The sequence below is a fragment of the Gymnodraco acuticeps genome, unplaced genomic scaffold (assembly GCF_902827175.1).
Source record: "Gymnodraco acuticeps unplaced genomic scaffold, fGymAcu1.1, whole genome shotgun sequence".
NCBI lineage: Eukaryota > Metazoa > Chordata > Actinopteri > Perciformes > Bathydraconidae > Gymnodraco > Gymnodraco acuticeps.
This window is the reverse complement of record NW_022989867.1, coordinates 282,567-294,243: the sequence shown is the minus strand read 5'-3', so window position 1 is coordinate 294,243 and position 11,677 is coordinate 282,567. Positions and strand designations below refer to the sequence as shown.

At 49.0% G+C, this 11,677-nt stretch overlaps 1 protein-coding gene across 1 annotated transcript; it reads right to left on the bottom strand.

Moving 5' to 3' along the window:
* Window positions 1–232: 232 nt before the first annotated feature.
* On the bottom strand, window positions 233–2,785 carry LOC117533010. The gene is made up of 2 exons (XM_034196644.1): window positions 1,523–2,785; window positions 233–793 (listed from the first exon to the last, which is right to left on the bottom strand). The coding sequence occupies exons 1-2, from the start codon at window positions 2,783–2,785 to the stop codon at window positions 233–235; spliced, it is 1,824 nt and encodes a 607-aa protein (XP_034052535.1).
* Window positions 2,786–11,677: the final 8,892 nt, after the last annotated feature.

Genomic DNA, 11,677 nt, shown 5'->3' with positions numbered 1-11,677 from the left:
TTTGAAGACACACATCCTCCTCAGTGTGTGTCCGAATCTGTACCAGGCGTTGGCTGCTGACATTTAAATAGTCTGCCTGCTGAATGGCCGCCGTGTCACCCTGCTCCTGCTGCATGCTGCAGACCATTTCCCATTGGTACAGTGTGTCTGTTCTCTGTGGCGGGGTGGTGGCTCTGCTGAGCGTGTCACTTATGTACATCTCAGGGCCTGGCTTGTATACCACCGCAAGGCATTAGTTCTGAAGTGTGAGGAGCATGCTCTGAAGGCGCTTTGGCGCACTGAGGAGGGGCTTGGTGAAGATGGACACCAGCGGGCGGTGGTCGGTCTCTGCAGTCACATCACCCCTCCCATATAGGTAGTAGTTGAAGCGTTGGCAGGCGAATACGATGCTCAGGCACTCCTTTTCAATCTGTGAGTAATTTTGCTCTGTTTGGGTCAATGCCCGGGAGGCGAATGCGACAGGCTGTCCCCCTTGAAGCAAGCAGCAACCCAGACCCGCCTGACTGGAGTCGCTCTGTACGGTGACTGGCTTGCGGACGTCATAGTACCTTAGGACTGGCACCGCCGTGACCAGTGCCTTGATTTCCTTCATGGCGGCATCATGTTTGGGCAGCCAGTGCCACATCACATCCTTGTCCAGCAGTCTCCTCAGCGGCTCACATACCGCTGACAAGTGTGGCATGAATCTGGACAGATAGTTCACAAATCCGACACACCGCTGGACCCCTTTTGCGTCTGTGGGGTTTGGCATGTCCAGAACCGCCCTGACTTTTTCAGGGTCAGCCTTGAGGCCCTCCGCGGACAGTATGTGGCCGTGGAAGCGGACCTCCTTCACTCGGAACTGTAGCTTTTTCAGGCCCAGTCTCAGCTTTACTTCCCTGCATCTGTCCATCAGAGCGATGAGGTTTGTGTCATGGTCGCGATTGGCCTCATCCTCTGTGTCCCCACAGCCGACTATAAGGATATCATCGGCTATGGGCTCAATCCCTGTCAAGCCAGCCAGCAGCTCATGCTGCTTCCTTTGATACAGCTCCGGGGCAACTGACACACCGAAAGGGAGTTTCAGCCAGCGTTTCCTACCCCACGGTGTCCAGAATGTTGTCATCAGGCTGCTTTCTTCATCCAAGCGGCACTGCAGGAATGCATCACGTGCATCCACCAGGGTGAATATACGTGCCTTCGGCAGCTTATACAACACGTCATCTAAAGTGGGCATAAGGTAGTGGGACCGTTTCAGAGCACGGTTGAGAGGCTTCGGGTCAATGCATAGTCTCAATTTGTCTGGCTTTTTCACTATGACTAGATTGCTAATCCAGTCCGTGGGTTGAGTGACTGTGGTCAAGTGTCCCTCCTCTTCATATCGATCAAGCTGAGCCTTAACAGCTGCCTTGAGGGCTACTGGAACGTTCCTGGGAGCACACTGCACCGGTGCCACAGTGCTGTCCAGCTCAAAGTGAATAACACCGGGCAGAGACTCAACAGGGCTGGTGAACACGTCGTGGTAGGTGCTGACCAGACACTCCTTGGTCAGGTCTCCCTTCCTGCAGTGCTCCACCTTATTCAGCTCCTCAGGAATGGTGAAGCGTATCAGACCAAGTCTCTCACATGTCTCACCCGAAAGCAAGGGCCTCTGGCCAGTATGCACAATCTCAAAGTCCAGTCTGTGCGTCTTACCCCTAATGACGCATTGTGTGCTGTACACACCTAATGAGCTCATCCACTCACTGTTGTATAGTTTTAATCTGGTGAGACTCTTCAGAAGAGGTGTTCTAGGCGCCAGTCTCGTCTTGTCCTTGATGCTCATCACATTGCAAGTGGCTCCAGAGTCGAGCTGGCACCTCTGAATCCCACTTTGCAGTGGCAGGTTGACAAACCACCTTTTACCTCGAGTGTTCACAGCCCCCACGCTCTCCGCTGTGTACACGTCTCTCTCATCGCTGTCCTCCAGTTCCCCTGGCAACGGGTCATCCACAGCATTCAACTGGCGTGCCTGCTGGCCTCTTTTCATGCATACTTTTGCAAAATGGTTAGCAGTGCCACACGAGCGGCACGATTTACCAAAAGCAGGGCACAGGTCCCGCCCACGCTTGTGCCGTGTGCCACAGTACTTGCATTCGCCAGCGTCTCTCATGCTCTGTGGTTGTGCAGATGTGTTGGTGGACTCGGATGGCCTGCTGGCAGACCTCCGTCCATATCGCTGTCCTTGTGTGGCATTAACGCTGTCCCCAGGTCCAGAGCTGCCCAGTGACATGGTTTTTAACTTGCTGTCCATGACCTCGGCTGCACGGCAAATTTGAATGGCCTCGTCCAATTTAAGGTCCTTTTCCCTTAGTAAGCGACGTCTAGCACCCTCGTCAGTTATCCCGAGAACAAGCCTGTCCCTTATGAGTTCATCTTTTGTAGCTCCATATTCACAAGAGGCAGCCTTTTCCCTCAGCCTGGTAGCAAACGCATCCAAGAGCTCTCCATCCTCTTGTTTAAGGTTGCCAAAAACGTACCTCTCAAAGATTACGTTTTTTGCGGGTGTGAAGTATTGCTCCAGTGCCACCACTATAGCACCCGCATCTTTTTGTTGGTCCGCGGTGAGTCCCAGGTTGTGTTTGTAAACATGTCGGCAGTCGTTCCCCATTAGCCTCCTGAGCGCAGCTGCTTGTACCGGCTTTACTTTCTCGCTGAGCCCGGTCGCAAGCAGATAATCCTCAAATTCTGCTCGAAAGCTCACCCAGTTGCCGTGGATGTCCCCCGCCATCTTCATAGGCTCCGGAGGTGGGATGCTGGATGCCATTGTTCCAACGTGACGCAAATGCTAACAGGCTAACTGAAACTGCTAAACCTCACCGAAACAAATAAACGCACTCTGTCTCAGCGACGGACAGTAGCATACAATCCACAGCTGGGTCCTATTTGAGCTTCTGACACCATGTTTGTAGATGTATGTGCATTAATAAACAAGGCAAGTCAGGCTGTGTCTCAACGCCGTGTATTCACACTGAGCAGGCAATCATACAACGGAGGGATATTACGTGAGGCAGATATATATAACACAGGCACAATACGTCCACAGGGTGGAGCTGCAACCTAGCCTAAACCACCCTGTAACAGAGTCCGAAGAAAAGCAACTCCTGCCCCGCCTCCCTCCACTGTTCACCGTGCGGTTCTCCCCTCCCTCCTCTCCTCCAGACGGGGGAGACAGAGTCAGAGCAGGGTGCCAGCTTGGCGGCCGAACATGCTTTCCCCCTCTCCGTCACCACAGCGCGGCGGCGAATAACATCGCGCTACTCTCCAACTCGGTGGTGACACTGGTAGAGCGGTCCACCACCGAGACAGAGGAAATCAGCAAAGCGGCCAAGCACGGCGCTCATTCTGTGCCCGTCCGTTGCTGTCTCCCAGGCGAGGATTTCCGCGTGGGTGACACAGATCCAGCGCCACCTCTGGTGGAAGCAGGTGTCTGTTACGGAGACGGCCAGAAAAGTGCTACTGGACGCTCCAATAAACCCGGACGGGCTGTTCGGACCCCAGTTCCACGCCATGGTGCAGTCCATGAAGACGGCTGCGGAACAGGCGGACGGAATTTGCCAGCATGTAGGCCTACAGCTGGCTCCAGCCTGCTGAGCGCCCACAGCCGCACCAATGCCCGCAGCAGCTGCGGCGTCCACGCCGGCCACAGCAGGCCGCAAGCGGAGAGACGCCCACAGCAACCGCCTCGGCGTCAGACTCGCCCTTCGGTGGCTGCAATGGCTCCGTCCCACGTCTCCGCTCCCCCACCACCCCAGAGACAGGGTCTCCCGGAGGCGAGTCAAAGGGGAGTGAGGCTCCCCCGCTCCTGGTCTGCTCCGCGAGAGCCTCCGAGGAAGCAGAGCCGGTAATTAAGCCAGCTGCCACTAATCTGTTGATTAAGTAGACAGCAGGGCTCCCTGCAGAAGCCTGCTGGTTTTAACCTATCGGTTAATAACCTGCAGAGCTCGCGGCATTCCTCTGTCCGAGATACGCCTCCTACACACGGTCATAATAACCCATGAGCGCCGTTATAACGCCTCATGTGGACAGCACTGTGCACACCTCACTCATCCCCTGAGCGTGTACACGCCTCATGATGACAGCCGGAGTGAAACGCAGCGTGTAGATGCTTCCTCGCAGCCCTTTCGCCTCACGGGCAGCGGCGGCGAGGGCAATGGCGTGGCTTGTCACCATGACGACCATTACAGCACATCACAGAGAAGCCAGAACGGGGGAATGAGCAGTATTCCAGGCTGAGTGCCTGCAGAGCTCGCTAATTAAGCCGGCTGCCACTAATCTGTTGATTAAGTAGACAGCAGGACTCACTGCAGAAGCCAGCCGGTTTTAACCTCGGTTAATAACCTGGAGAGCTCGGGGCATTCCTCTGTCCGAGACACGCCTCCTGCGTGCTATGCTGCAGTTGCGAAACACGCCTGACCCCGACTGCAGCCTCTCGCCAGCGCAGATAATCTTCGACCGCCCCCTTCGTGGCTCGCTCTCCTTCGTGAACCGACTCGAGAAGTTCTCGAACCCGCACATCCGCCTGCTATGGCGCGAAGCATGGGCGGCGAAGGAGGACGCCCTTCGGATCCGTATGTCCCGTACCACCGAATCTCTGGGGACTCACTCAAGACCGCTCCGCCCATTGGCACTCGGCGAAAGGGTATTCCTCCAGAACCAGCAAGGCCCGAGCCCCCACAAATGGGACAGGTCAGGAGTCGTGGTGGAGTCGCCGGGCCACGACCAGTATCGGGTCAGGGTTGACGGTTCGGGACGTTTGACACTGCGCAACCGGCGTTTCCTCCGTGCCTATACGTCGGCCACACCCTGCGGCCGTGAGCAGCCGGCTGCGCCGTTGCCGCCGCCCGCTGCTCTGGGCCATCAGCCCCCACCTATCCACCCGGGCTGGGCGACGCCCCAGGGGATTGCTCAGTGGCCGGCTGTTGGACCCCGCGACTCGGCTATGGGCGTTTCCCCACCGGCACCTGCCGGTGAGGCGTCCTCTGACCTCACCGTTCCTACGGGTGCCTTCCTGGGCGCACCGGTGCCGCAGTCGCCACCGACGCTGCCCCAGCCTACTCGGCCAGGCCGCGTGAGGAGGCCGCCTGCACGTTACGAGCCCGAGTCCGGCAGCTGGATTTAGACCGTTAATCTATTCCGGCCCATAGTTTTCCGGTCTGGGGGGATGAAGAGTTTATCGCCGGCCACTAGAGGGCAGCGTCACTGCTGTCGCTGTCCGGATATGCCGTGCTTTGACCCGGAAGTGCCGAGCGGCCATTTTAGATCACATGTTGTTCATTCACTCCGCCTCGAGTTGAGACGTTCATCCACTCACTCATGTAAGACTGTTTCCACTATTGTTTGGTGTGTCTTTACTCTATGTAATTGAATATATGTGTATTGGTCATGACATGCATGTATGTAGTACTTTGTCAGCTTATCCTGCGGCATTGCTCTGTTTCAGGGTGTCGTCATCCTTGTCATTAAAGTACCGAAACTGACATTGAGGAGTGTGTTTCTTCAATGACCATTACGGCACATCACAGAGAAGCCTCTCCCCCCAGCAGTTCCATGGGATACAAGAAACACTCCTGTCATCCCAGGAACAGTGTCTTGCACAGTTTTTACCCCCGCTATTTTTCTAAATCTCGGAAAAGAACGGGGGAGTCGCCCCGTTGCTGTACAATCAAATACATGTTGATTTGCACAGACAACAGGCCACGGCTATGGAAGCAGCCTACCTCAATCGCCAGGGAGGAGTACGATCTGCGCAGCTTCTGAACGCAGCCAGGCGGCTGCTGTTCTGGGCGCGCACACACGTTGCTCTCCATCAGAGCAATGTAGCCTATATTCCCGGCGAAATTAACAGAGGGGCTCGCAGAACGCAGCAGCCGTTGTATGCGAGGAGTATGGAGACTGAGACCTGTGTCACGCACACTGGCGTCTCAGTGGGATTTGGCTTTGGTGTTGCACGCACTAAAGCAAAGCCCCATTTGGACCTGATCAGGTTCCCCTTAAACTGTTATCAGCCAAAGTAGTACTGCTTTTGGCTCTATCAGAGAAAAGGGTGAGTGATTTGTCTGCTCTCTCTGTGGCTCCGTCATGTCTCCGGATCCAAGGAGATGGCAGTTCAGCTGTTTTACGCCCTAACCCGGCTTCATGCCAAAGGTAATCACAACTCTTTTAGGTCAAGAGTGATCACCCTGGCTGGCTTATTCCCCCCTCCTTACAGGTCGGAGGAAGAAGCCACGTCTCATCTCCTCTGTCCTGTGCGCGTGCTGTCTTGCTATGTGGCGCGCACGGCGGCCTGGCGCCGTTCTCAGCGCCTGGTTGTGCACTATAGAGTGCACTGTAGAGACACTGTTCATTTATTCATTTTTATTTGAGGGATGTCTCCCATTCCTCTCTGACACACCCTGTACTGGGTGTCCTGTCGGAGTGAGTGACGTCAGGGAGCGAGCTGTGCGCTCTCCTACCTGTCTGACACTCAGAGAGCTGCTGTTCCCCCTCTATGATCGCTGGACAAGGTGGGACCTTCGTCTCTACTTTCTCACAGCGGCCGGTATGTATTGTTCCCAGCCTTCACCCCGTCGGAAAGATAAGCATGTTTTGCTGTTCCAGGGACGGTGATACGCCATTACGCATGGCACAACAGGCAGGGGGTGTTATTGAGCAGGTGTGTCTGTGCTTCTAGTGCCGGGCGGACCCAGTGGGGCGCAGACTACATCATGCTTCACCCTTAACCCAATAGCGATAGCCTTAGAGGGCGAAGCCATATACGAAATAGAACTGAGGTTACCTACTGTAACCCCAGCTTCTGGTAAATGGCGCAGCCCTCTAAGTGCTGGGCCCCACTGGCTCTACGAATAGCTGAAGAAAAGTTATTTTGTATGGGAGCAGATTGCCGGGCCTCCTTCCTATTTATACCGGAAGGAGGCCCGAGGGTGGGGCCCACCTTGCGGGTGGGCGTGGACTACAAGTTTTCAGTGCTGCGCGGGGGCGCAGGGGGATTACCCAATAGCGATAGCCTTAGAGGGCGAAGCCATTTACTCATAGAAGCTGGGGTTACAGTAGGTAACCTCAGGTCCTCCCGATGGCCAGTCAGGGCCTGCTGGTGAGCGTGGAAGTGTGGTCTGCAGGAGCGGGGCTGTCAGCATCAGCTTGTAGATGGTATTTTAAACTCGAAGCGCTCTGAAACTACGGGGTGGCCGAGGACAAAAAATGCACATGCGTTAATCGCGTGAAAATAATTAGTGGCGTTCATTTTTTTTGCTTTAACGCGTTATTAACGCGTTAACTTGACAGCCCTAATATATATACAGTGCAATAAGCTTCTTAGTGCAATAAGAAGCTACAGGGACGTTAATCTACTTCGGTAATATTAACTTTATTTAATACAACATTTACGGTACAAGATTTAATCATACAGCCCATGTATAATATTTTACAAATGATGAATTACAGCAAACATGTGCAATATATCCATTATTACAGCTCCGTGGGATGGCAGTAAGGCGATATGGGTCCGTTCTTATTGTGCATCCATGGGTAAAGATAAACGCATGTAGTGCTGAACACGTGACATGAACGTGCAGGGCGGCGCGGTCCCGTGGGTTAGATGTGCGTTCATAATGCAGAGGGAAATAACTCTCAGAATAACGTTATTAGCATATTTTTACAACTTGAGGAACGAATGTTTTTAATAAGGGCTATACAAGTGTTCATACTGGGTAGTTTAAAAAAAATGATCCAATGATTTACAGACCACTCTTTCCCCATGTAAGTCAATGGGGAAAAGTGTTTCTGGCCCTTTCTTCTCTTTTTTAATGGCGGATCGCAAACAGCTTTGAGTTGCATACCGCCACCTACTGTACATGAGTGTGTATCACCATTTCATTCCATCTCTAATAAACAAAATAACGAAAACTAAAATAAGAAACCACAAAATAAATAAAACAAAACAATCATCCATAATTTATTCTAACCTACTTTTAGATTATTTGACCTATCCCAGTTTCTCTCAGAAAGGTAAACAGTGCCTTTCTGGTAGCTCTCACTCCTTCTCCTTCTGTTCCCAGAATACCAACCACACTCCCTCTCTGTCTCTATCACTTTATCCTTTAGTTTTTCTCTTTCAGCTTTATAGGTGACACAATGTAATAAAACATGTTCCACATTTCCCTTACCTCCACAGTTCCCACACTTGTCACTGTCACTTTCCCCCATGACATACAGAGTAATGCTGTGTGATTTAGTCTGAGTCTATCATGATTGTCTCCCTCCTGTTTCTTTCTTTCTAAATATTGATTGTGATTGTCTTTTGTACTTTGTGATACTCTTTGCCTTTCTGGTCTTCCTCCCACCTTTTCTGCTAGATCTCCGTCCCTTTCTTCTTAATTACTGCTATTCCTTCTCCAAGTTGAACTGGTAATGTTATTTCCTTTTGTAGTGCACTTTTTGCTAATTTATCAGCACACTCGTTCCCTTTCACCCCCTCATGCACACTTGTTCCCTTTCACCCCCTCATGCACACTCGTTCCCTTTCACCCCCTCATGCACACTCGTTCCCTTTCACCCCCTCATGCACACTAGTTCCCTTTCACCCCCTCATGCACACTTGTTCCCTTTCACCCCCTCATGCACACTCGTTCCCTTTCACCCCCTCATGCACAATCGTTCCCTTTCACCCCCTCATGCACACTCGTTCCCTTTCACACACCCCCAGCAGAACTGAAGATCTATACCGCCTCTGTGAAGTCTTAACAGGCTATGATTAATTTCTACGAGTATGTCTTCTCTGGCAGTTGATGTGGACTGTATGCTTTTTTAAATGGATAATGAATCTGTGCATATAACCACCATATCTGGTCTGACCTCTTCCACTCACTGGAATCCTATTATTACTGCCAGCATTTCTGCTGTGTACACTGATAATTGATTTGACGCTCTTCGATCGATCGATATTTTAAATTCTGGGATATATATACCAATTCTGACACACTCTTCCTTGTTCTTAGAACCATCTGTGTATATTTTGAGGTAGTTGTGATAAGTATTCTTGAGGTACATACTTGTTTTGAATCCTACTTCATATATTTGCCACTCTCTTTTCTTTTCTACAATACTCATATCTATATTTACCATTGGGAAAAGCCATGGGAGAACACTACTGAATGGATTTGATGGTGAAAACTCTAACTCATGCATGCCGTATGTCCTTATTTTTCCATCTAAACCCATGCCCCTGGAACTTGGAATATTAGTATTGAGTATATATATAACGTATATATATATATAGTAGTAAGAATGATATAATCTATTTATAATTGTAAATGTATATTGTATAGACATACATTTAGATTTAGGTATATTTTGTTAAAAGAAAACAAAAATGTTAATTTTGTTTTTGGGCGAAGGGGTGGTAAACTTCTTCCCACGCCTTTTCGGATGTGTAATTGGGTAGATCATTTGTTTATATATCATTTGTAAGTCAATAATATTTAGTTCATCAATTTGATACTACTTGTGTTTCTACAGTATCATAATTATCTTGTTTAATTTCATTTAAATGTATATGTATTCTTTTTTTCTTTTTTTTAAATTGTATTAGACGTTCGAAATCAATCAAATAAAATGTGTCTCTGAAGAGGTGCTTGATTACTCAAAAACAAGTGTTAGTGTGTTTATGCACCTGGCTGCCAAAGATAAACATGCAGTTTGACCAAGAGGCATTTCAGTGCAGAATCACATTGTATTCATTGGGGACAATGAGGATTCTTCACTGGGGTGAGGCGGGGTCTGCTGTTCCCTCAGCCACCAGAAAACAGCTCCAGCTGCAGTACCCCGGGAAGTCCTCTTCGAAGTAAAAACCCATCAAGATTCCTCGCCGTCCACTTCCCCGGTAGCCTGTGCCGACGTCCTTATAATGATCGTCACAGTGAAAGCACCTGGAAATTTGGTATGCCTTCCTGAATTCCCTTTTGTGTCCCTCTTGTTAAGACATTCCAGTTGACGACACCTGAAGTAAAATGTCATAAGACAATTACAATTCAGACAGAAAAAGAACAAAACCTTAATTTAGTTGATCTTACTCTTAGTCAATCAACTTTTTTAGTTCAACCAAACTCATAATACTAGGATAGGAGAAGTCAGAAGTAAAGACACTTAATAAACTTACTGTCAAGCCAGTTGAAGTGGGTTTCCTTTTGGAATGACCACTGGCTCACAATGTAGTTGAAGTTCTTGCAGGTAAGGGCTAGCGTGCAGATTGCAGGATCACCATCCTCAAGAACGACAAACCCAAGGATCTTCCGGATTATGCCTTCAGGCAGCTGTAGATATAAAACATGACTTAATACGAAATCCTTTCAAGCTAAATATTATTGTAGGTCTCTATTGTTATTGTCTTTACTGTCAAAACTAAAGCAATTGTAAATACATGCCTGCAATATGCCAATGGCCACCTTCTCCTGGGAGATATCCATTCTGGCACTCTGTCGTGGCACTCTGAAAACTGGCTGAAGGGTTCCCTCGAGCAAGCTTCTGGCCTCCAGAGTCCAGAAGGCAAACCTTTGGCCATGCCTTTGAAACAATAAGAACCAGATGTAATCTAAAGTATTGCATAGGGAAAGGCTAAGGCATTGGTGCACAATTGATGCATGCATTAATAATCTCAACAGATATTGCCATCCAGAGTCTTACAGCTCTGTTACTGATGGTCTACTGATCTGTAGATGGTTAATCTAATATAACTAACAGATGTTCTATTGACATGCTACTGAGTTTGTTGAGAGATTGTAGATAATCTACAAGTGACCCTCAAAATAAAGTGTTACTGAAATTAAAACACACATATTGTTAAGGGCTTTCATACCCTTGTATTTGAAAACGCTCCATGAGAAGAAGACACCACCACTTCCGAATCAAAGACATGGCCATCTGAATGAAGTGACAAAGACAATTTTTCTTCAAGATGAACAGTATGATGCAACATAAGCAACACTTTAAGTAGGCATTTACTTCTTTGGTAAAAGAAAATCATAAACTAACCTCCTGGAATTCAAACCCGGCGCTTGAAACAATCGACAGAGTATACTAGAACAGAGAAGATGGAAAACAAAGCATTATATTTACAATGTTTACAGAAGCCTGCAAACGTACCAACTGATACCCATAGCATAAAAATCCCGCAGTCATTTCCACAGATCTGGCGTGGCAAGCCCTAAAATAAAAATAAAAAAGATAACATTAAATACATGGCTGATAGATAAAACCCCAAGACTTCTCCATCACATGATGATTTTTACATGATGTGCAGAGTACATGCAATAGTCATTTATCTTTGGAGTAGCTATGGATTTGTTATTAATATTTGTTATGCATTGATTATTCACCGCAATATCATGCCCAGTCTTCTCAGTCCAGCTCCCAGGATCAATCTGCTGAGCAAGATATCTACAAGACAAAAATTCAAAAATGAACAAAAAGACATTTTGGAATTCATAATGTTAATGTTATTTGGTACTTGTGCACATAAGTCTACAGTAGCTCCCACATGTCTTTGTCAAAATTGCCTTGCAGTACCGGCAACAGATCTTTAAAAAGATAACAATTATTTCCTAAAATCAGAGAAAAGTAATACAAATTGGTTGCTGGCTCTGGGATGATGGCGGTTGCTGGC

Bases quoted from the DNA above. Each gene is read 5' to 3' on its own strand.
- LOC117533010 (XM_034196644.1), bottom strand. From the start codon at position 2,785: ATGGCATCCAGCATCCCACCTCCGGAGCCTATGAAGATGGCGGGGGAC. The intron at 794-1,522 runs GAGTGTCTGGTC...CTGTCCGCGGAG, and splicing joins GGAAGGGAGACCTGACCAAG to GGCCTCAAGGCTGACCCTGA.